The sequence below is a fragment of the Perissodus microlepis genome, chromosome 9, assembly GCF_051167445.1.
Source record: "Perissodus microlepis isolate ML-2025 ecotype Zambia chromosome 9, ASM5116744v1, whole genome shotgun sequence".
NCBI classification, from domain to species: Eukaryota; Metazoa; Chordata; class Actinopteri; order Cichliformes; family Cichlidae; genus Perissodus; species Perissodus microlepis.
Window position 1 is genome coordinate 27,786,732 of NC_140469.1, and position 23,450 is coordinate 27,810,181.

Genomic DNA, 23,450 nt, shown 5'->3' on the forward strand with positions numbered 1-23,450 from the left:
TTATCCCTAGATGCTGTGCCATTAATCCAATCACTTCATTTACAAAGTGTGGACCATCATCACTATAAATAGTCTCCGGAATCCCGTGTTCCAGGATGATATTCTTACATATTGCTTTGGCAACCGAAATGGCATCTGCCTCCCTAGTTGATTGATTGATTGATTGATTGACTGATTAATATACCTTTATTAGTCCCACAAGGGGGAAATTTCATGTTATGGCTGCCGACCTATTGCACGCAATGGTGGCGCCGTCTTACCCTCCAACCATACATACATTACACAAAAACATCACATGGGGAAGACAGGTCAGAGAGGTATAACAATGGAAAAAGCACCACATGAGGAAAGATAAGGAGAAAAAAATAACTCCCCCCAGACTGAGGTCCAACAGGGAGATCAGTTTGAGAACAGAAAAAAACACCTCTGCACATAGCACATGAAAAAACTCTTAATACACCAAAGAAACACATGGCAAGCAACAGGAGTGGGTAAAGGGTGAGAGACAGACAGTGTAGACAGTACATCCGGGCCTGCAGCCTATTCGCTGGTCTCCTTGATTCACCGTCAGTATTCGAAGGGAATAAGCGTCGAAGGCGTTTGGAGGGGGAGGGGGGATGAGTGTACATCTGCATGTGTATCCACAGTATTTCTGAGTTTGCATTCTGGGAAGATGGCGGAGTGAGCGGTTCAACTTGAGTGGGCTCCGAGGCTTTTCCTGAAAAGAACCTCCTTTATGTCTTGACCGCAATCAAGTAAACCGGAATTTGAAGCAGACTAGTTATACTTCATCTCTAAAACTCAAAAACTTCCTCCCTGTGTTTCTCTCCGTCATTCTCGGCCACCTTCTCCGAAGCGGCGAAAATGGCTAACATTAACAAGGATCATGGCTTCCACCTAGCGGCTCTTCGACAGGCGTGCGACGAAGAAGATATTGAATGGATGGAACAGCAGCACGACTTATCACAAGACAGACCGCAAGCTGATCGTCACCACACACCGGTTAAAAGTCCAAATCCTAAGAAAATGAAGGCTAATGAATCGCAGACGCAGAACGAAGTTTCAAATACAGTTCTCCTCAACGCTATCCAAAAACTGGTATGAAAATTCGACACCCAAAGTGAACATTTAAAGAATTATGAATTCCAGCTGCAAGAAAAGACCGACGCTGTAAGAAAAGTAAAGGAGTCCGTGGATGCTAATACGGAAGCTGTTAAATCTGTGGTGGAAGATGTGAAATGTATTAAAACGCAGATGGCGACGCTGAAAAAAGAGAACGAGGCTCTTCGTGAAATGTGTCTGGAGCATGCTAGATACAAATGGAGATGGTCTTTGCTGCTAACTGGCATTCCCGAAAAGGAGGGGGAGAACACGAGAGAAGAAATAATCAGAATTCTGACCAAGATAATTCCTGCGAACGCCAAGTAGCTATACAACACAGTGGATACAGTGCACCGGCTGGCCTAAACCCAGGCTGATTGTCATACAGTTTGCCATGAGAACTGTTCGAGACCTAGTGTGGAAGATGTCCAAGGAGGCGAAGTTCTGCAAGGAGATGAAGATTCGGTTTAGAGAGGACTTTTGTAAGGAAGACAGAGAAGCCCGCAAACGTCTGTGGCCGAGGGTGGAGGAGGCAAGGAGCAGAGGGCTCAAAGCTTTCCTGAAGGACGGATATGCTGTCATCGATGGTCGTCAAATCAAAGAATGAAAGAACTTTATAATGACCTAGATAAGAAGGTATAACTGTTCAACTAAATTTAAGCCGGTAACTTGCTCAATGGTCCTTAACTTTGACTGGGTTTATTAGTTAATAGGAGGTAAAACGTTCCATTGCTCTACTCTAGTTATTAAAGCACTCTCAAGCTATATTCAATGGTTCTTTCAATATTTTCTTTAAATGTTCGAGGTTTAAGAAATAACATAAAGCGTAAAGCGTTTTTTCTTTTTTGTAAGGAACAGCCTAACACTAATTGTTTTTTATTTCAAGAGACACACAGCAGTAAAGATGATCATATATTTTGGAGAAAGCAGTGGGGAAGCGATAATATTTATTTATCTCATGGTAACTCTCATTCAGCAGGAGTGGATATTTTTCTACATCGTTTTAATGGAAGAGTTATTGATCATAAAGGTGATAAGGAAGGTCATTGGTTAATGGTTAACATAGAGTTGGATGATACTAAGTACATTTTAGTAAATGTTTATGGGTTCAACAATAGAGCTAAAAACCGGAAATTAATTTCTGATTTGAAAAAAATGATAGAAGAATGGAAGATCATTTATTCAATTGAAAAAGTCGTTGTTGCAGGTGACTTTAATATGGTACCAGATGAAAAACTGGATAGATTTCCAACTAAATATAACTCTTCTCATTTTAACCAAATAATAATGGATTTCTCCTGCACCCTCAACCTAATCGAATAATAGGGTTATAGTCATCAATAAGAAGTCCTTATTTAAATCAGACTGGTATGATAACGGTGTATGTTTTTTTGTTGATCGGCTTGATAAAAACAGAAACTTGCTATCTTATGAAGAATTTATTGATAAGTATAAAATAGACATTTCATTTAATAATTATAATAAGGTATGTAAAGCACTACCCACACCGTTGTTAAATCTTATCGTAAATACTTTAAAGTATTCACTAATAAGAACATGCTTACCTTCACTGACGATAGGTAATACCTCAATAAAGCAAATAGTATTCTGCAACTACAATGTCAATGTCAGACATGACCTTGATAGCATGTTGAAAGAAAAGTCATTTTCTTTTTACCTAAAATACCCACTTGCGCCTAAAATGAAAGAAACACACTTCAGAATCATATCCGGCATTTATCCAGTTGGAGAATTCCTGTATAAAAGGTTTAATTTTGAGGACGACTCTTGTGCTTTCTGTTCTTCCGATCCAGAAACACTAGAGCATCTATTTTTCACTTGTTTCACTCAGAATTTCCAATATACCTTCCTTCACATCTAAGGATGTTCTTTACTTTATGGACAATCTGGATTCTGAAATCTCAGATGTTGTCAATTTTGTAATAGTGCTATGTAAGTTTTTTATTCATGTATCTAAGTGGAAGAATGCCTCTCCTATGTTTACCGTCTTCTTGAATTACTTTTGTCAATATTTTAAGTCACCTAAGCTTATTTCAAATATGAATAAAAAACTGCTGTACTATACTGTAAAACCACAAAATACTTGCTATTCTAATTTTCCTGCCTGTGTCAAAAGGTCTACAGGGAGTGCAGAATTATTAGGCAAATGAGTATTTTGTCCACATCGTCCTCTTCATGCATGTTGTCTTACTCCAAGCTGTATAGGCTCGAAAGCCTACTACCAATTAAGCATATTAGGTGATGTGCATCTCTGTAATGAGAAGGGGTGTGGTCTAATGACATCAACACCCTATATCAGGTGTGCATAATTATTAGGCAACGTCCTTTCCTTTGGCAAAATGGGTCAAAAGAAGGACTTGACAGGCTCAGAAAAGTCAAAAATAGTGAGATATCTTGCAGAGGGATGCAGCAGTCTCAAAATTGCAAAGCTTCTGAAGCGTGATCATCGAACAATCAAGCGTTTCATTCAAAATAGTCAACAGGGTCGCAAGAAGCGTGTGGAAAAACCAAGGCGCAAAATAACTGCCCATGAACTGAGAAAAGTCAAGCGTGCAGCTGCCAAGATGCCACTTGCCACCAGTTTGGCCATATTTCAGAGCTGCAACATCACTGGAGTGCCCAAAAGCACAAGGTGTGCAATACTCAGAGACATGGCCAAGGTAAGAAAGGCTGAAAGACGACCACCACTGAACAAGACACACAAGCTGAAACGTCAAGACTGGGCCAAGAAATATCTCAAGACTGGTTTTTCTGAGGTTTTATGGACTGATGAAATGAGAGTGAGTCTTGATGGGCCAGATGGATGGGCCCGTGGCTGGATTGGTAAAGGGCAGAGAGCTCCAGTCTGACTCAGACGCCAGCAAGGTGGAGGTGGAGTACTGGTTTGGGCTGGTATCATCAAAGATGAGCTTGTGGGGCCTTTTCGGGTTGAGGATGGAGTCAAGCTCAACTCCCAGTCCTACTGCCAGTTTCTGGAAGACACCTTCTTCAAGCAGTGGTACAGGAAGAAGTCTGCATCCTTCAAGAAAAACATGATTTTCATGCAGGACAATGCTCCATCACACGCGTCCAAGTACTCCACAGCGTGGCTGGCAAGAAAGGGTATAAAAGAAGAAAAACTAATGACATGGCCACCTTGTTCACCTGATCTGAACCCCATTGAGAACCTGTGGTCTATCATCAAATGTGAGAATTACAAGGAGGGAAAACAGTACACCTCTCTGAACAGTGTCTGGGAGGCTGTGGTTGCTGCTGCACGCAATGTTGATGGTGAACAGATCAAAACACTGACAGAATCCATGGATGGCAGGCTTTTGAGTGTCCTTGCAAAGAAAGGTGGCTATATTGGTCGCTGATTTGTTTTTGTTTTGTTTTTGAATGTCAGAAATGTATATTTATGAATGTGGAGATGTTATATTGGTTTCACTGGTAAAACTAAATAATTGAAATGGGTATATATTTGTTTTTTGTTAAGTTGCCTAATAATTATGCACAGTAATAGTCACCTGCACACACAGATATCCCCCTAAAATAGCTAAAACTAAAAACAAACTAAAAACTACTTCCAAAAACATTCAGCTTTGATATTAATGAGTTTTTTGGGTTCATTGAGAACATGGTTGTTGTTCAATAATAAAATTATTCCTCAAAAATACAACTTGCCTAATAATTCTGCACTCCCTGTATGTTCCTTATTACTTTACCCTAGAAACTTTTATTTTCTCACTGTAAAGTTATAATTAGGGATGGCACGATACCACTTTTTTATGTCCAATTCCGATATTAGAAATTTGGATATCTGCCGATACCGATATGAATCCGATATAGTGTGTTTTTTAATCAATAAAACTGTTTTCTTAATATATTGCTGCATTTTGTATAAGTTCAAACTCAAGTTTAAATAAACAACAACACTAAAGCTATTCTGTTACACCTGTATGTAAAGAATACACTGCACCCAAAATATTTCAAAGTTCATGAATACTGATCAATCTAATAAACTTAAACCTACTCCATCCTCCCTATTCTGGTATTTTAAAGAGAACTTAGCAGAAATATTAAGCAACCTAACTAATAGGGTTGCAAACTCCCAGCAAAAAAAAAAAAAAAAAAATAGGGAACCACCCCCCACCCTCCACCTCATGATGCTTAATCGACGTAATCAACTTTAATTTGATGCAGGGTGAAAAAAAATGCACAGAAATAAATTATTTTTCAAGAATAATTAAATAGATTCAACATCTTTCTTCAACAGAATTGCAGACTGCACAGATGGTATCTTCCCAAAGGAAAAAGTACTATAGCTTACTAGGGTATATTAGACTTAACAGTTACTATATACAGTAATGGACTTCTATACATTTTACATCATATTAAAACTTTGGGTGTAATATTCGGATAATTATTTATTAAAAGCTAGACATTTTAAATGAGAATAAGAAAGAAAAGTATGTCTTTGTGCCCCCTTTTCCCTGTTCATGCCCTATCGGCCACCCTGGCTAAACTTTGCTAGATCCGCCCCTGCACGGTTACCAGCCGTCAGCTGCGTAGAAAAGGATCCTGGTGTAGAAAGTAATATTAAATAAATTCTAACAGCAGCTTATCAAGCTTAAACGTGCTGCTGTTGTTCAGCCGCTGGTTTCCTCTTTCTGGTGCGAAGTGGGCCAAAAACAAACAAGAGAGACGAACTCGCAACAGAAAAGCCGATCAGCTGATCATTAAGCAGTTTCATGATTGAAGTAGGAGCAGGAGAGGGAGAGAGAGAGGCAGTCGCTCCATAAATCGGTTGTTAAGCTCAACGTGGGAATGCTTTACAAACATTCAGAGATGAACTTACACACTTGCTTTACTTCTCTCTGGGATAACTTCCTCGGAGATGAAATGCTGGTTTGGTAGCGAGACTACAAATACACACAGCCGCTCTATCACGTGAGCACACTGCTCCGACGTGCTACGGTTATGAGCCGAGTTACGCCATGTCGCAAGTTTTGTGAGGTGCTTTTTTGATATTTAATGGATCGGATTACATTTTTTATTTCGCTCCGATATCCGATCCAGTAATTTACGTCAGTATCGGACTGATACCGATACGTAATATCGGATTGGTCCATCTCTAGTTATAATGACTTGCTTCACCATCTTTATAATGTAAATTGTTACAATTCTGGTCTGTTTCCTTGACTTGTTTTGTATATGAAAATTTCTTTCAATAAAAAAAAAAAAAAAAAAGAAGTATTTCTGAGTTCGCGCCATTACCCCGATTCATAGCGGAAGCCGGTTATTTACTTCCGCTTGAGCTGTTGTTGATAGTTGCGGGGTTACACCTTCACTGTTGATAAAGATTTCTCTCACTACAGTTTCTTTTACCTGGAGTAAATGGCAACACATCGAAGGTGGATACACAGTAGAGATGTTTTAAAAAGCAGCGAGCACAGTTCAGTTGCAGTGCCTCACCCGTCACTTCTCACAGAGTGGATAGATGACATGAAACTATGGCCCAATGTTAGCTACATCCACATTATTAATTACCTTGTATTTTCCGAAGGCGTTGATGGCGAGGAATTATGTAATTACAAGAGCACCGAGGTGTATAATTACCTGCACAGCAACAAAATTGATAAAGTACTGCTCAACAAACAAGGCGACTTTATTTTTCTTAAAGCAGCTGTAGAGCCGAGCCAGAGCATTAATCAAGCGAAACACTTAGCATGGGTAATGCTAAGAGAAAGTGGAGTAGTGGAGACAGTCGGCTGTTCCTGTATCGCCGGATTAGGGAGATCATGTAGTCATGCGGCTGCTATTCTGTGGAAGGTATATCACTTATCTGGATATCACAATGTTTAAATCACTGAAACAGAAACACTGGACTGGTCAAAGGCTGTGATTAAGGAGTCACGCTACTGCCATCTAGCCAAGTATTACGTGGAGCACTGTTTACATGTGAAAGCCACTCGTTAACTTTGTGTGGGCTGTATGCTGTACAATCACATGAAGATAAAATATAAAAAAAAATAAAAGACTGCACATTAAGGGCAAATTTACAAGACAAGAACAACTATAGTTATAAGCAGTGACACAGAGTAGTATAATACATGTTTGTTTATATATATGTATATTTGTACACACACACTACTTTTAAAAAAATTAGACTGTGGGTGTATATTTCTGCATCAAAAAGTAACTATTAATATGAAATGGATAATATGGGTGACTTTGCCAGTGTTTATATCTGTTTTGGATATGATTCAGGTGTATTGACCCTGGGTCATATCTATAACATGCAGGACACCGACCGTGTACTGATTTTGTTAGTGTAAACTTCCTCATTATGTTAAATCTTGAGTATTGAAAGTGAGAAAAAACTATTGTTTGTTACAGGTGCAGAATGCTGCGATCAGTGGAAAGACAGGGCTTGCGTGTACAGACGAGCAGCGCAGGTGGAATGCAGGGACAGCAAAGAACCTTGAACCTAAACGTCTAAGCCAGATAAACTTCAGACATCACAGGACAGAGCAGCAGTACGATGTGAACTCCCAGACTGCAGTGACACAATTTCTCCCTAACACACCATATCACCTTACACATCAAGACTTTATTGACAGTGTTAGCAAAGCACCAGTGAAGCCACTTTTCCTCCTCAAGAACACATTAATTGGAAAGTGTTACAATGCCTCGCCATCTGCAGGTCCTCACCGCAACAGTAAAGTTGATGAGCACTTTTTTAAGCCACACCAAGCACACAGTTACAAACTAAGCTGTAATGCATGCAGGGCATTCTACCAGGCATACATTCAAGTTTCTGAAGAGCAAGAAGAACAATTACAAGAAGAAACAAAAGAGCAAAGTGCATCTGATTTGTGGCACAACTGCAGGAAAATCAGACTTACAGCAAGCTCCGCTAAAAAAGTTCCAGTACGTGCCACCACAAAAAATGACAAATTTTTTATCTGAGCACATGTACCCTTCCTTTCGTGGGAATTATGAAACAAACTATGGTAAAGAAAATGAAGTTAGAGCTTGTCATCAGCTGAAAGAACAGGGTATGAACATGGGTAGTGTTATCAGCATCCAGGAGCCATGGCTCTCTGCGAGTCCTGACGGGGTCATTGACTCAGATGTGCTTCTAGAAATAAAATGTCCTGTGCCGACTTATCCTTCACTCACGGAGCAGCTTACCCAGAAATGCAGCGATATCAAACTGGTAGATGGAGAACTGCAGCTGCAGAAAACTGGCAGCAGAGGCTACTACATGCAAGTGCAACTTACAATGTTTTTCACAGGGCTCAAGACTGCCACACTTGTGATCTGGACACCTACTGAGCATGTTTCATTTACAGTGCAATATGATGAAGCATTTGTAAAGGAACAAGTAAAGCGCTTGAAAGGGTTTTACTTCTCAGTTTGGTCTCTGTCTTGTGAATGAAAGGAGACATTCAATATGAAATCTGTTAAATATTTCAATACAACTAAAATGTACATAGTTGTAACATATGGTGGGAAATGACTTGTGTCATTTCCCACCATATGTGAATGGGAACCATGAAGAGGCCGCTAGAAAGGCTGCAACCACCAAGTACCTGCAGAGGGTCAGGCAAGTCCTGAGGAGTCAGCTGAACGGTAAGAACAAGATCCGGGCCATCAACACCTACGCCCTGCCCGTGATCATGTACCCTGCTGGGGTAATAGGCTGGCCAAAGGAGGAGATACAAGCCACTGACATAAAGACAAGAAAGCTCCTTACCATGCATGGAGGGTTTCACCCCAAGTCCAGCACCCTGAGGCTGTACGCTAAGCGGAAGGAAGGGGGCCGGGGACTGGTGAGTGTCAGCACCACAGTCCAGGATGAGACAACGAACATCCAAGAATACATCACGAAGATGGCCCCAACTGACAGCGTGCTCAGTGAATACCTCAGGCAGCAGAAACCCAAGAAAGAGGAGGGAGACGAGGAACCATCATGGAAGGACAGGGCCCTGCACGGTATGTACCACCGGCAGATAGAGGAGGTGGCTGATATCCAGAAATCCTACCAGTGGCTGGACAAAGCTGGACTGAAAGACAGCACAGAGGCACTAATCATGGCAGCACAAGAACAAGCTCTGAGTACAAGATCCACAGAGGCTGGGGTCTATCACACCAGGCAAGACCCCAGGTGCAGGCTGTGTAAAGATGCCCCAGAGACAATCCAGCACATAACAGCAGGGTGCAAGATGCTAGCAGGCAAGGCATACATGGAACGCCATAACCAAGTGGCCGGCATAGTGTACAGGAACATCTGTGCCGAGTATAACCTGGAAGTCCCGGGGTCAAAATGGGAGATGCCCCCAAGGGTGGTGGAGAATGACCGAGCTAAGATCCTGTGGGACTTCCAGATACAGACGGACAAAATGGTGGTGGCTAAACAACCGGACATAGTGGTGGTAGACAAACAGAAGAAGATGGCTGTAGTGATCGATGTAGCGGTTCCGAATGACAGCAATATCAGGAAGAAGGAACACGAGAAGCTGGAGAAATACCAAGGGCTCAGAGAAGAGCTCGAGAGGATGTGGAGGGTGAAGGTAACAGTGGTCCCCGTGGTAATCGGAGCACTAGGTGCGGTGACTCCCAAGCTAGGCGAGTGGCTCCAGCAGATCCCGGGAACAACATCGGAGATCTCTGTCCAGAAGAGCGCAATCCTGGGAACAGATACTGCGCAGGACCCTCAAGCTCCCAGGCCTCTGGTAGAAGACCCGAGCTTGAAGGATAAACCGCCCGCAGGGGCGTGCTGGGTGTTTTTCTATCTATATATATATATATATATATATATATATATATATATATATATATATATATATATATATATATATATACTGTATCACATAACCTTTCTTCTAGAACAGAAGATAAAAAAAGGAGACCTGGAATTATTTACTCTCTACCAGGGGCGATTTTAGCCCATTTTTGGGGGGTGCTCAAGCTCCCAGGCCTCTGGTAGAGGACCCGAGCTTGAAGGATAAACCGCCCGCAGGGGCGTGCTGGGTGTTTTTTTATATATATATATATATATATATATATATATATATGTACTGTATCACATAACCTTTCTTCTAGAACAGAAGATAAAAAAAGGAGACCTGGAATTATTTATTCTCTACCAGGGGCGATTTTAGCCCATTTTTGGGGGTGCTGAAGCACCACAAAATGAATCAAAGAACCTCCACCCCTGTTGTTAACACTGCTGTTTAAAATGGATACTAACTGACTGAATGCCCATTAACCTTAGAACACCTGTTGTGTGTGTGTGTGTGTGTGTGTGTGTGTGTGTGTGTGCGCACAATCAGGAGGGATTGGCATGATTTTAGTGTTTAAACAGTCATGAATTATTTTTAACACCAGGTTGGATGTAATGTGTTAGAACTACCAGCAGGTGGGGATAAGAGACCTTTAAGGTGTTTGGTGCCACACTCCACCTTCAGGTTTAAAACTAGTGTTAATGGAGGGAGTTTGAAGGTTGAGTTTTTTCCACGACTGCATTTCACTCACTGCCTCTGTTTGTATCTCTGTCTCTGCAGGACGAACATGGAGCGAGAAGTCAGCGCTCTCAGGAGGCCGACAAACCTCACAGAAGAAAGAGAGAGAAAACATACACCTGTGACAAGTGTGAGAAAGACTTTAGGCACAATGGAAGCTTAAAAAAACACCAGCTCATCCACAGTGGAGTTAAACCGTACAGCTGTGATCAGTGTGGCAGAGCTTTTACTCAAAGTGGTAGCTTACAGAGTCATCTAGTTACCCACTCTGGAATTAAGGCATACAGTTGTGATGAGTGTGGGAAGGATTTTGCTCGGAAGACTTCACTAAAACATCATCAGTTCATCCACACTGGTGAGAGACCGTTCAGCTGTGACATCTGTGGAAAAACTTTCAGCCAGAGAGGGCACCGAAATATACACCTACGCATTCACACCAGACATGATGTGTACTGCTGTGAACAATGTGGCAAATACTTTGCTACAGACAAACAGTTACAACAACATATGTTTTCCCACACTGAGGAGAGACCTTATAAATGTGACCTATGTGAGAAGACTTTTAAATCTCCACATTACCTGAGACATTACAGATCCACACCAGAAAGAGACTCTACAAGTGCAGTTACTGTGAGGTATGTATTTATATTGTTATCTTGTCATTTTAGCCTGACTGTTTGGAACAACTCTGCTCATTAAATTGTGTTAGCATGTTAGCAATTCTACTGCATGGAAAAGCAGCTCTGAGTGATTATTCAGATTTTCATGTCAGTTATGATTTTAGTATTACTGTAGTATTATGGTGGTAGTATTGTAGTTATTGCAGCCCAGTAAACTGAGTGTGTTAACTGAAACAGTAAAATGTAATTGGACGTCTGCAGAGATGCTCTTTATTTCAGGCGACGTTCAAGATAAAAATGTTGAAGGGCTGACTTACACTGTCTTTGTGTCTTTGTTTAGAAGCAGAGCGACACAGATGGATCCAGTTCTCAACCCTGTCATCACTGTGGTGGTGGGAAAGACTTTCGTTGTGACCTCCAACTTTCAGTTGGCAAGTTGCCCTAAAAATACATCAACGTAGACACACTGGAGACAAACTGAAATACTGCAAAGAATGTGGGAGAAGCTTCACCACATCACGTAACTTAAAAAAACATGAACTGATTCACAGTGGGGTGAAAAAGCACCTCTGTGATCAGTGTGGGTCATCCTTCACCACTGCATGGGGGCTTAAAAGACACAAACGAGTCCACACAGGAGAGAAACCATACAAGTGCAGACACTGTGACAGAAGTTTCTCATGTTCAAGTAGTCGTAACAGGCATGAACGTACACACATGGAAGGAAACTACAGCTGTGACCAGTGTGACAAGAGCTTCAGGAATCTCAGTTCATACTCCACACACAAACGATCCCACATTACTAATAAACTGTTTCACTGTTACCAATGTGCCCAAACATTCACCTCATTGTCTGCTCTGTGCAAACATCAGCGTGATCACTCAGGGCTGAAATCACTTCCATCACTGGATCACAGTGAATCTGAAGAGACAGAAAGATCCTCTGGTTTCAGTGTCAGACTCAAAAAGCTGGAGATCAGGCTCCACAGAGTTCAGATAGAATCATTTAAACTTGCGTTGAACTGAACTGGTTGCTGGGCTGAACTTCTACATAATACAGATTTACATGGGATCTTATTTTCTGTTGTTTTACTGAGTCAGTTTTGTCCTTTTTTCTCTGTCCTGGTTTTGCTCGTCTGTAAATAATTGAAACTCAGTCAAATAGTTCATTGTTCTCCAGCAAAACGTTTTGGAAACTCATGTTTAACCTTTAAATCTTTAAGACATGTTTTAGCACACAAGGCTTCATCGGGGAGTTCACTCATGATTGGACCATGAGAATAAAGGTTTTTAGTTCTTTCAAAGAGAGTCTTGGAGGTGTTTGATGTTTTTGTTTTTTCTGAAACCACCTGAAAGAAAACCTATTTTTCTTGCTTTATGTAGTGTGGAAGTTTTTAATGTTTCTTTCATCTGTGATGTTCTTGAATGTGTTCACATGAAGATGGTACAGGTGATTACCTGAAGAGCTACTTAACCCGGCGCTGACGGATGCTCCACGGCAGTCCGTTAATCACCTCTCTGTGGTAACTAGACTCCTGCGAAGGCGTTGCATTAATATCTTGTTGGAGCTGCGTTAAATCTGCCTACTTGTGTCTAGGTTTTGATCCGGCGTTCAGCGTCTTCCACCTGCCTGTCCTCCTGCTCAATTGGATCACCCGGTGCATCATCTGGCCCATTCACTACTTCCACGGATTTCCTTCTCACGGAGTTCCCTCCCGAGCTCCCACGGTCCCGCTCTAATCGTAAGCCAACTAGTCTAACTCAGTTTTGATGTGTTTCCCCCGCTTCCCGGCTCCCTAGTATTCTTCTCCCCTTTCTGTTGCAGCCTCCCACGGTCCCGATTCCGGCTTCCTCACGTCATTGTTTCCCCGGGTTTTTTTAGTTCCTCGTTTTGCTCCTCTGGTTTTCCCGGGTCGCCTTTTGTTGTTATAATAAAGTGTCATTTTCTGCTAACGCTTGAGTCTGCGTCTGGACCCTTTTGTGCACGTGCGCCGCGGCGCATGACACTGACAGTCTTGCAGTGAAACAGGGGCCAGCATGCAATTCTCCACTTTGGCCACTGTATTGTTGGGTGTTCAGAGACAAAGACTTTAAGCTGATTTGAGGTTGATTTTGTCTTTTCTCCACTTGATGGCAGCAAATATTTGCTCAACACTGACCCACCTCCATGACTGCTCTGTTGCTACCACAGACTGAAGATGTGTACTGTGAGGATGGTGTTGGTGCACTGCTAAGATTTTCATCTTTCTGGAGTCAGTGCAGAGTTTCAGGTTTACTAACACTTCAGTAAATGCTTCAGTTTTTTCTTCTTGAAGAGATTAAAAAAAAATTTAAACAGAGAAAACTAACTTTATTTGGCATGATTACTGATAAAGATCTAGAAAAGTTAGAGAGGACAGGGAATGAACTCTAAATCTAGGGATTATTAGACACCACCAGAAGGCAGCAGGTTCTGTAGCAGGAGCAGTGTTGGTCAAGTTACTTGAAAAAAGTAATCAGTAACGAATTACTGATTACTTCCCCAAAAAAGTAATCCCGTTACTTTACTAATTACTTATTTTCAAAAGTAATTAATTACTTTTTAAAAACACGATTTACAACCTGAATAGGTGATAAAGCGATAGCTCTTTCAGCCCAATTCTACTTTTTCTGCATAATTCATCGTATAAAATGTAATCAAATGGAAAAGTCTCTTTTTAAAACTTGTTTTATTAGTTTTAATCTTTTAACTTTATGCATCAAGCAAAAATTTAATTATATGCAACATTCTCTGACTGGAAGAAATTTGTTTAATATTTAAACGTATTTTCTGCACATTCCAGCACATAATTTTTTTTTTTTGTGTGTGTGTGTTTACACTCACTCTTTCAAATAGATGCAAGTAAAACACAGCAGAAAATAAATAAAATCAAAGACTAGCGGTCCTTTTGCTCTATTTTCACCTGTAAAGCAGGAGTTGGGTAGGGGGAGGTTTACCCTGGTGCAGGTGTGCCACGGCGGTCAGTGGAAGAATCCGCGAGTTTCTCTGTGAATTTCCCATTACCTCGTTGCGCACTCGGTGCTTGCTTGGAAGTTTAGGGGTTTTTTGCTGTAAGTTTTCTTCCCATGCAGTGAACAGTGGACGCTAATGTTTTTGTCACTTTTTATGGAATCAAACTCAAAGTAAGGTCAGTACTTCCATGCTTTAAACGCTGCATGCTCATACTCTCTCCCGCACTCGATATATTATCCATTGTTGATCTGCACACAGCTGTTGTCACGAACGTCGCACTTGCTTACGTCACTGTCATGAGACATTCTCGCAAAAAAATCACAGTTTTAGTAACGCAGTAACGCAGCGTTCCTACGGAAAAGTAACGGTAATCTAATTACCATTTTTGCAATAGTAATCCCTTACTTTACTCGTTACTTGAAAAAAGTAATCGGATTACAGTAACGCGTTACAAGTAACGCGTTACTGCCCATCTCTGAGCAGGAGTAACTGTGTTTAGTGTTTTAAAATGTGAAAGTAAAGGCAAAGTTTTAACATCTCTAAAACCTTCTCCTTCTCTTGGCATGAGCTTGCTTGGGGTCAAGGGTTCTTCCAGGTCCAGGATAAAAGAAGTTTCATGAAAAGGAGACAAGTTTTAGATCCAAATCCAAAGTGACTGCTGATAATGGTGAGAGAGAATCGACAGGTGAGTTTGAGCTTACTTTGAACATCCATAGGGGAAGTGTTGCAAAGGGGAGGAACAGGGCACAAGCTGACAGTCCAGGGCAGTGTTACTGTTGGAGGGTGAGAAGGCAGGTGGATCGGCTGAAGTAAGTGCTCCATGTTCGGCTTGCTTATCTTTACAATGAGGATAGACGGCAAGATTCTCTTCAGCCATCAGGAGGAAACTGGGAACAAGATGCTGCATCCACAGAAGTAGTTATATGTTACAAATAAAGTTCAGATGTTACTCATTTTATTGACTGATTTATTGACTGATAATATTTTATTTATCCCGAGGGAATTTGTTTTAAAGACGATCTGGAGTCTTTAGAGGATGATTTAAAAATATAGTCAATATGTGTGAAATAGACAATAGACAGTTACAATTGGTCAGAATTAGATGATGAATCTTTACATTAATTAACTATAAAATAAAAAGCTATGCCAGTTTCTAGCTTTGCTTAACATTGTATAGAAAAGACCTGATGACACAAAATCTTTAAGTGTAAAAGTTAAACTCATCTAAAGTCTGAGAGCTGAAGGCTGGCAAGAAACACAGTCGACTGAATCCCAAAACAGCTGAAAGCCTGTGGTTATAACAATAAACATAGCAGGATTTTTTTTTGTTTTATTTAACAAGCTGAGCAGCTGATAAAACCCCACAAAGGTTAAAAAAAATCACAGCTTGTTCTCTACTACTACTTTTCTTTCCTTATTTGTTTGAGGACTTCTCCAAAAGTTATGTTGATCACAATTACTAATAGTCTGGTATGATGAGTATCTTTGGAAGAGAATATCTGCAGGATAATCTACTTGGACGAGGCAGAGAAACTAAACAAACCTGCGCCCATCACGACAAATACATGCTAAATGTGCAAAACTATTAGGTCACATCTCTTAAACTTGGTGTTGGCGTTTTCGGTCGCATTGCCACAGATTCAGAGCACACACCATTCATGCATGATGCTGTAACAGGATGCACCACTGCAATTTATCAGTTCATGAAATTTATTCCAGCTAAGATATTCAGAGATCAATCATTAAACCTATTATTGCAAAGTGAAGCATTTAGGAAGCACAGAAATTGCATTGAGGTTACAGTGTGTAACAGTACTGACTTAGTGACATGTGACTTAGCACAGAATCTATGAACTGGGAGCTTTGTGGTGCTCCTGTAGGTGTTATTTTCTATCTGAGGTTATACTGAGTGTAGCATGATGTAGACTGTTCTGTTTTTCCTCCTCTTCAGCCTCAGCATGCACTTATTTGCTTTGTTGGCACAGGAAATGACAGAGCTCATAGGTAGAAATGTTCTGTAAACATTTCACACGTAAGCAACAAGTATAGATCTTCTGATTTTGCTGACGATGCCGTGTGTTATATTTGACTCATGTCAGGAATCACTCTGTAAGAACTACATTTTTAAGTCTAATTCAAACGGTCAGCAATAATGGGAAAATGTGTGGGTACTAATTTGGCCTGAATGCAGAGTTAACTCTGAGACTATTCTGAGCAGAGATGGGCAGTAACGCGTTACTGTAATCTGATTACTTTTTTCAAGTAACGAGTAAAGTAAGGGATTACTATTGCAAAAACGGTAATTAGATTACCCTTACTTTCCCGTAGGAACCCTGCGTTACTGCGTTACTAAAACCGTGATTTTTTTGTGAGAATGTCTCATGACAGTGGCGATGCTCGTCTGCAGATCAACAATGGATCATATATCGAGTGCGGGAGAGAGTATGAGCATGCAGCGTTTAAAGCGTGGAAGTACTGACCTTACTTTGAGTTTGATTCCATAAAAAGTGACAAAAACATTAGCATCCGTTGTGCGTGGGAAGAAAACTTCTTTTTACACCGAAAAAAACCCTAAACAAGCTCCGAGTGCGCAACGACGTAATGGGAAATTCACAGAGAAACTCGCGGATTCTTCCACTGACCACTGCACCACACCGGCACCAGAGCACACTTCCGCCTACCCTACTCCTGCTTTACAGGTGAAAATAGAGCAACAGGACTGCTAGTCTTTGATTTTATTTACTTTCTGCTGTGTTTTACTTGCATCTGTTTGAAAGACTGAGTGTAAACACAAAAAATATTTTATTTTATGTGCTGGAATGTGCAGAAAATAGGTTTAAATGTTAAACTAATTTCTTCCAGTCAGAGAATGGTGCATATAATTTAATTTTTGCTTGATGCATAAAGTTAAAAGATTAAAACGGATAAAACAAGTTTAAAAAAAAGAGACTTTTCCATTTGATTACATTTTGTATGATGGATTATGCAGAAAAAGTAGAATTGGGTTGACAGATCTATCGCTTTATCACCTATTCAGGTTGTAAATCGTGTTTTTAAAAAGTAACTAAGTAATTAATTACTTTTGAAAATAAGTAATCAGTAAAGTAACGGGATTACTTTTTTGGGGAAGTAATCAGTAATTCGTTACTGATTACTTTTTTCAAGTAACTTGACCAACACTGATTCTGAGTGCCCAAAAACCCTGTCAGTCCTGTCAAATGTGAAAGAATAACTTAAGAAGTTAATAAAAATCAATTATAGTTTGTTATTCCAACCTACGGTGGCCCCTAGAGACAAAGCACGTACAAACTCCAAAACACTTGCAAACTCCAAAACACTTGCAAAATCCAAAACACTTGCAAAATCCAAAACACTTGCAAACTCCAAAACACATGCAAATTCCAAAAGACAACGGAAGTGCTCCAGGACGCTAGGGGCAGTGTTGAGCTCGATTTGCAAAATAAACGGAAAGTTTGTCTGTATGGGACGGTCTAGTCTCCGTCTCGCTTCCCAGGTTGCCTAGCAACCATGATACTAACCGCTGGAAACGTGTCATACAACTTTGTTTGACAGAAATGAAGGAGAACATATTTTGTTAATTTGTTTGTTTGTTTCTACAAGAGCTTTGTGTGATTTGATAAGTATCTGAGGCTGAGACCACAGGACAGTAAAACATGATTTTTGGGCTTCATTTCTGTACTGAACAGTCATTTAAGTTAGTTAGTAAATAACAATTAGCTAATGTTGTTCATGAGACTAAAGTCATATCACTTTGGTAATGTAAATATAATATGGCCAATATTATAGTTATTATATTAATCATTATTAGCTATTGCAGCAGTGAACATGAACTCTGTGTCAAATACTGAGCCTCAGTACAGATTCAAGTTGCAGTTATTTATATGTCTTATCACCTTAAATCTTCACTCAAAGACAAGTGTCTTTGACAGTGTATATATAGGTGTATCATATATAAGAGACAAATGTTGTTCCTTCAGTATGTTGGCATTACTAAATTTGGGTCATTGCTTACATATATTTATAAAAAGAAAATGTACAAGCTGTGATAACTGTTTCTGATAAAATGAAGAGTAGACTGATATATTGAATGTTCCTTTATTGGGTGAGAAAATCAGACCATGTCATAACTGCTTTAAGTCACACAGAATAGATATCAGAGCCTTAAACAGGCTGACTTCTGCTAAATGGGTCAAACTGGGCAGAAAGTATACAAACACATAACATCCTTATAAAATATGATGTAACACTATAGATCAACTTACCTCAGAATATATAAAGCATATAAACAATTACAGCAATATGATGCAACAAACACAGCAGTGCTACTAATGCAAAATACTCAAAGCTTCATAGAACTGAAACAAACATTTATTTTTAGGTCCATTGTGCTGCTGATACATACTTTAGGTTTCTGAACATTAAACTTGTTGCTGCCTTTCATAGTGTGTAACTTGAAGGCCCTGAGTACTTTCTCCCACACTGAAAACACTGGGAGGATAAAATTATTTGAACATTACCTAATAAGACTGATTCAGGACAGACAGTTATGTTAAACTTTTCTAGCAGTCCTTCACAAACAGGGAACAGTCTGTCTATTCTCTCCATCTGTCAGCTGCTGCTGGCTCTTCCTCCTCCTCTTCCTCACACACTGCTGAGTTTGTCCTGGTGGATCATCAGGGATGCAAAGCCTCACAGATGATGTGCAGCAGTGGGTCCCTCAGTCTGTCCTCACTCTGGACACTTGCAGTTGTCACACATGGAAACCAAATGTGTGATAAGCTGCAGGATTCAAACACAAGTGTAACTTATAAATGAATGTTCATACTTTTATTCCACAATCAGAGAGAAAGAAACAGAGAGAGAGTGCAGGACAGACAGACAGGTGACAGTCTCAGGTGTATACACTGCTACAAAACAGCACAAGAGAAGGAGGATTTAGTTTGTGTTATTACGAAACAAGAAGAGTTCCCAGATGGTGCAGTGGACACATGTGTGACTCCTGTGATTAAAGCATCTTTCTTTCAGCTTAACGAGTGAACCGTCAGCTCGTTCAAACACACGTTGAAGTCCGTTTGGCTCGACACCACCGAACAGAGGCAGCAATATAACATAGCTAACATTAACAGTGCAGTGAATCCTGCTTGTGCCGTGATATTCAGGACTGCAAACCGAGCAGCATCACTGACTTTCAGCTTGTTGTGTTTGTGGATATATGACTGACTTTATTTATCCATAAAATCATCAGATTCTCTGTAAGATTAAAGTCAACTATTGAACGGCGTATATTTTGAAGTAAAGGCTTTAAAACCAAGTTAGTACAAACATCGCTAATGTCACATAACTTTCCCGACATGTGGCCAACAGTAATGTTTTAATGTTCTTCATTATAAAAACATTTGCGCATAAATAAGTGACATAATATTCAGTACTTACTTCTGAAAGTTTACTCTTCTGCGGCTCCGCTTCCGCCGTTTTTTTTTCGGCAAAATTATCCACACCACCGCTGCGCTATGAAATCTGGGATATGTTGGGCCCATCCTTAAAATTCAGGGAAATTAAGGACGCATTTGAGGGCCGCGTTTCGAGCAGCCTTTGAATTGGGACAGCCTTCGTCGTGTCGCTTTGACGTAATCGGCCTTAAAATGCGGCCTTTAAGGCTGCAGACCCTGAATTGGGATACAGCCCAAATCCGGTCATTGGTACTTCCTGGCTTGTGTAGTTACTAAGTAACAAAAGCTCAACACTGCCCCTAGTGTCCTGGAGCACTTCCGTTGTGTTTTGGAATTTGCATGTGTTTTGGGGTTGGCAAGTGTTTTGGATTTTGTACGTGCTTTGTCTCTAGGGGCCACTGTACCAACCAAATAAAGACGCTTTCTGAAGCCGTTCTTCAGCAAGACACCAAATGCTGATGTCAGCTGTAACATCTGGATGATGGGAATATGGGTGCATCACATATCTTTACTTCCTTCTTCTTTCAGTTTTTTCTTAAAAACACCAGATGCTTATGGGAGAACAGAAAGTTTGCAAAATAATCCTTTTAAGAAAAAATTGTCCTTTCTGGCCTGTAATGTTTACACTGTAAACCAGGCAAAGTGCAAATGTTGTTAAATAGTAACTATCCTCTTAACATAAATCATGTCCGAAGCTTTCTACCCCTTTATATTCAATTTTTTAAAGTTAGTTTTCATATCTAAATAACCTGCACAGACAAAAAGGCATAAAAGAGACTTTCTCCAGCTGGGCCCACGTCCTCATTTTAGGTTTGACAGTGTTTTAGTGGATAAAGGTGAATGTCACGGACATGAATTGAGCTGCGGTTTGGGGAAGGACTTGAAGGGGACTGGCGGCGGCTCCTGGGCCTGGCAGATCCCCAATGATGTATTTCTGTACTAAATAGAAGTGAAAAAGTTAAAGAATTGAACAGGTGAAGGAGGGGGGGGCACGTAAATTAGAATGAGCAGATTGTAGAACTGGGGGAACATACATAGATAAGAACCAGAAGAAGCATGTTTGGAGGCATTGTCCCGCTCCTGAAATTCAGATACTTTATCTCCAATAAAATGTAAGATCTTTGAGTTTGTATGCTTGCACGTGGTTAAAATGCAAAACACTAACACTCGAGCCTGAAAGCAAGGACTGACATCACAATGTCTGCATTCATTTTCCTATTTACAAAGTATTGAAACAAAATCTTAAAGCCAGGACTGCAGCATGTCCAGAATATTTGCCAAAGAAGGTTTTGTGAGATAAATGCTACAGAAAAATTAAGAACAGGTTCCCAGTTTGAAAAAGTATTTTATTCATAATTAATTTTAAATAAAAATATTACACTTTAGGTCCTTTGGGTTATATTAAATTTAGATTACGTTAAATAACTGATTTACTGAACTTTTTCTTAACAATTCTACAACAAATGCATTGATGAAATATGTCATGTCATGACTTCCCGCTTCTGTGGAACGCCTCATACTTCCACAATCTAAGAACTGTGTGATGAAACGTCGTCTCATTTTGTAAAGTTCCTCTTAAATCAATGTTTAATTTATTTGTATGAAGAGAGAGGAGGAGGAAACAGAAAAAGCTGAGTCGAATAACTGGAGGAATCACTTTTGCTTTTAAGACCTTAACTAGCTCTTCACGCTTCACTCTGGAGAAGAAGGCAGATCAAAGGGGAACAAATCATTTACTCACTGTTCTTCAAGCTTTTTGAAAATGGTAAACTCTAGAAGCCTGTTACTGCTGGTCTGCACAGTCTTGGTGGTTGGGGCCATCTCTGGATCAGACGGTAAGATTAAACTTCAGACTCCATGTAAGAGCTTTCAACTGGCTTTTCTCTGTTTAAAATGCCCTTTGTAAAATGTTATTTGTATTCCAAAAAAGATTTGGACATCTGCTGCATAACAGTCAGCAGTAAGAAGATTCAGGAAGCTCATTAGTTTTTTGTTCTTTCAGCTGTAGCCTCAGTGCTGTTTAACAGGCTAAGAGTGAAGATTGGAGTCCTGCTTAAGACTCATGTAAAAATCAGTTTGCAACCAGCAGGAATGTTCCTGGAATAAATATGAGCCGAAGAATCTAGATTTAATTAATACCCATGCAAGTGAAAGGGAAGCACAAACATTAGCTGCTGCTTAAAACCCCCCATGGAAATATAGCCCAGTAAGAAGTGACACAGGTACAGATACAGGCCTCTGCTCTTATTGTTTAGCATTCTTGAAGAATATAGTGTCTAGAATGAGGACATAGACTGGTGTAAGTAGCTACTTTGTTAATACTTTTATAATGTTTGCAGTAAATTTCTCATTAGTAGAAATACCTACAAGGTGAGGCACAAAATAAACTATTTCATGTCACTTAATGTCTGGTAACGGTTCAAAAGTCAGCTTTTGTTTACTCTTGTTAGCAGTTTTATAACATTTTAAACCTGAATTTTCACTTTGAGTTTCCTTCCTGTGGGCGAAATATATTCAGTTTTAAACTTCTCCTAATCAGCTCGTCGCCAGAGGAGACCGTGCTGTGTTGCAGTCACCCGCCAAGATATGAGCGCTGAGGTGGTGGGGGAAACATATCGTCAGCAGGCCGCAACACCACCCTGTGTGAAGGCTATAATGTAAGTCAACACATGTCGTCCTACACACAAACATAAACACATACAATCTGTATAATTTTCTCTCTTTATTTCCAGTTTCAACACAGAATATGGACAGCTTTGTGCTGATCCAAATGCTCAGTGGGTCAAAGATCGTAAGTTATGCTAAAAGAAACACACACACACACACACACACACACACACACACACACACACACACACACACACACACACACACACACAATAAAAGTATTTGTAGAAACAAACTGAAACTCCTGTTTGTCTCTCTTTCCTGTCCAGTCATTGTGAGGATGACGAGGGTATGAAGTACAAAGTGTGAGGTGAAGCATCGCTGCCTGTCGGGTCATCAGTATCTCCTCATCTCAAACTTTTCTTTGAAATGTTTTTGTTACGTTACTCTGTTAATTCTGTCCACATCGCACTGCATTTTATTCTTGATGCTACATCTGAGTCTTGTGTGACTTTAAAGTGACGACTAAGGCTGGACATCAATCTGTGCTTAGACGGACCAACTGAGTTCTTTTTTTTTAAGTTTAGTTACATATTTAGTTTCAAATCTTCTTTTATTCTTTATTTTTTGCTTTTATGATTCCATTTATCTGTCTATATCATGTTGTTTTGCAAAGCTGACTGTGACAAATTATTTCCAAATAAACTCTGACCACCAGTCATTCAATAAATCTCATATCTTAATAATCTCCCAGAAACCTACAACGCATTTTATTTAAAATTTTTAACTAAAACGTGTACAATCCAAGAAATCAGTACATTTCTTATTTTTATCCATTAATGTCCCTGTGTCGCCTGCAACTTTTAACCCTCTACTGCATGACTTTTTCATTTTTGGGGAAAAAAATATTTCTCCCTATTTTGGGGGAGCTTTAGGGTCCCTAATAATATATCATTCATAAAATTGGACAGCACAGACCTGTTTTCTGTAGGCCTGGGCCACATAAACCAAGCCACAATCAAGCCAGATATGGCATGCCATCACATAGACAGTGCCATCTATGCCGGGCCTGGCCCATATGTGGATGACATACGTCTTATCATGCCAGACGTCAGCCAGCAGTGCCAAC

At 40.1% G+C, this 23,450-nt stretch overlaps 2 protein-coding genes across 2 annotated transcripts; both read left to right on the top strand.

Moving 5' to 3' along the window:
- The first annotated feature begins 864 nt into the window (after positions 1-864).
- Positions 865-12,688, top strand: LOC146380670 (uncharacterized). Its single transcript, XM_084939953.1, has 4 exons — positions 865-1,098; positions 1,490-1,688; positions 10,618-11,038; positions 11,755-12,688. Exons 1-4 carry the CDS (start codon positions 865-867, stop codon positions 12,275-12,277), a joined length of 1,377 nt encoding a protein of 458 aa, XP_084796079.1. The 3' UTR covers positions 12,278-12,688.
- Positions 12,689-21,391: 8,703 nt separating this feature from the next.
- LOC146380671 (cytokine SCM-1 beta-like) lies at positions 21,392-23,042 on the top strand. Its single transcript, XM_084940207.1, has 4 exons — positions 21,392-21,549; positions 22,254-22,371; positions 22,447-22,505; positions 22,651-23,042. Exons 1-4 carry the CDS (start codon positions 21,477-21,479, stop codon positions 22,674-22,676), a joined length of 276 nt encoding a protein of 91 aa, XP_084796333.1. The 5' UTR covers positions 21,392-21,476; the 3' UTR covers positions 22,677-23,042.
- The last annotated feature ends 408 nt before the right edge of the window (positions 23,043-23,450 follow it).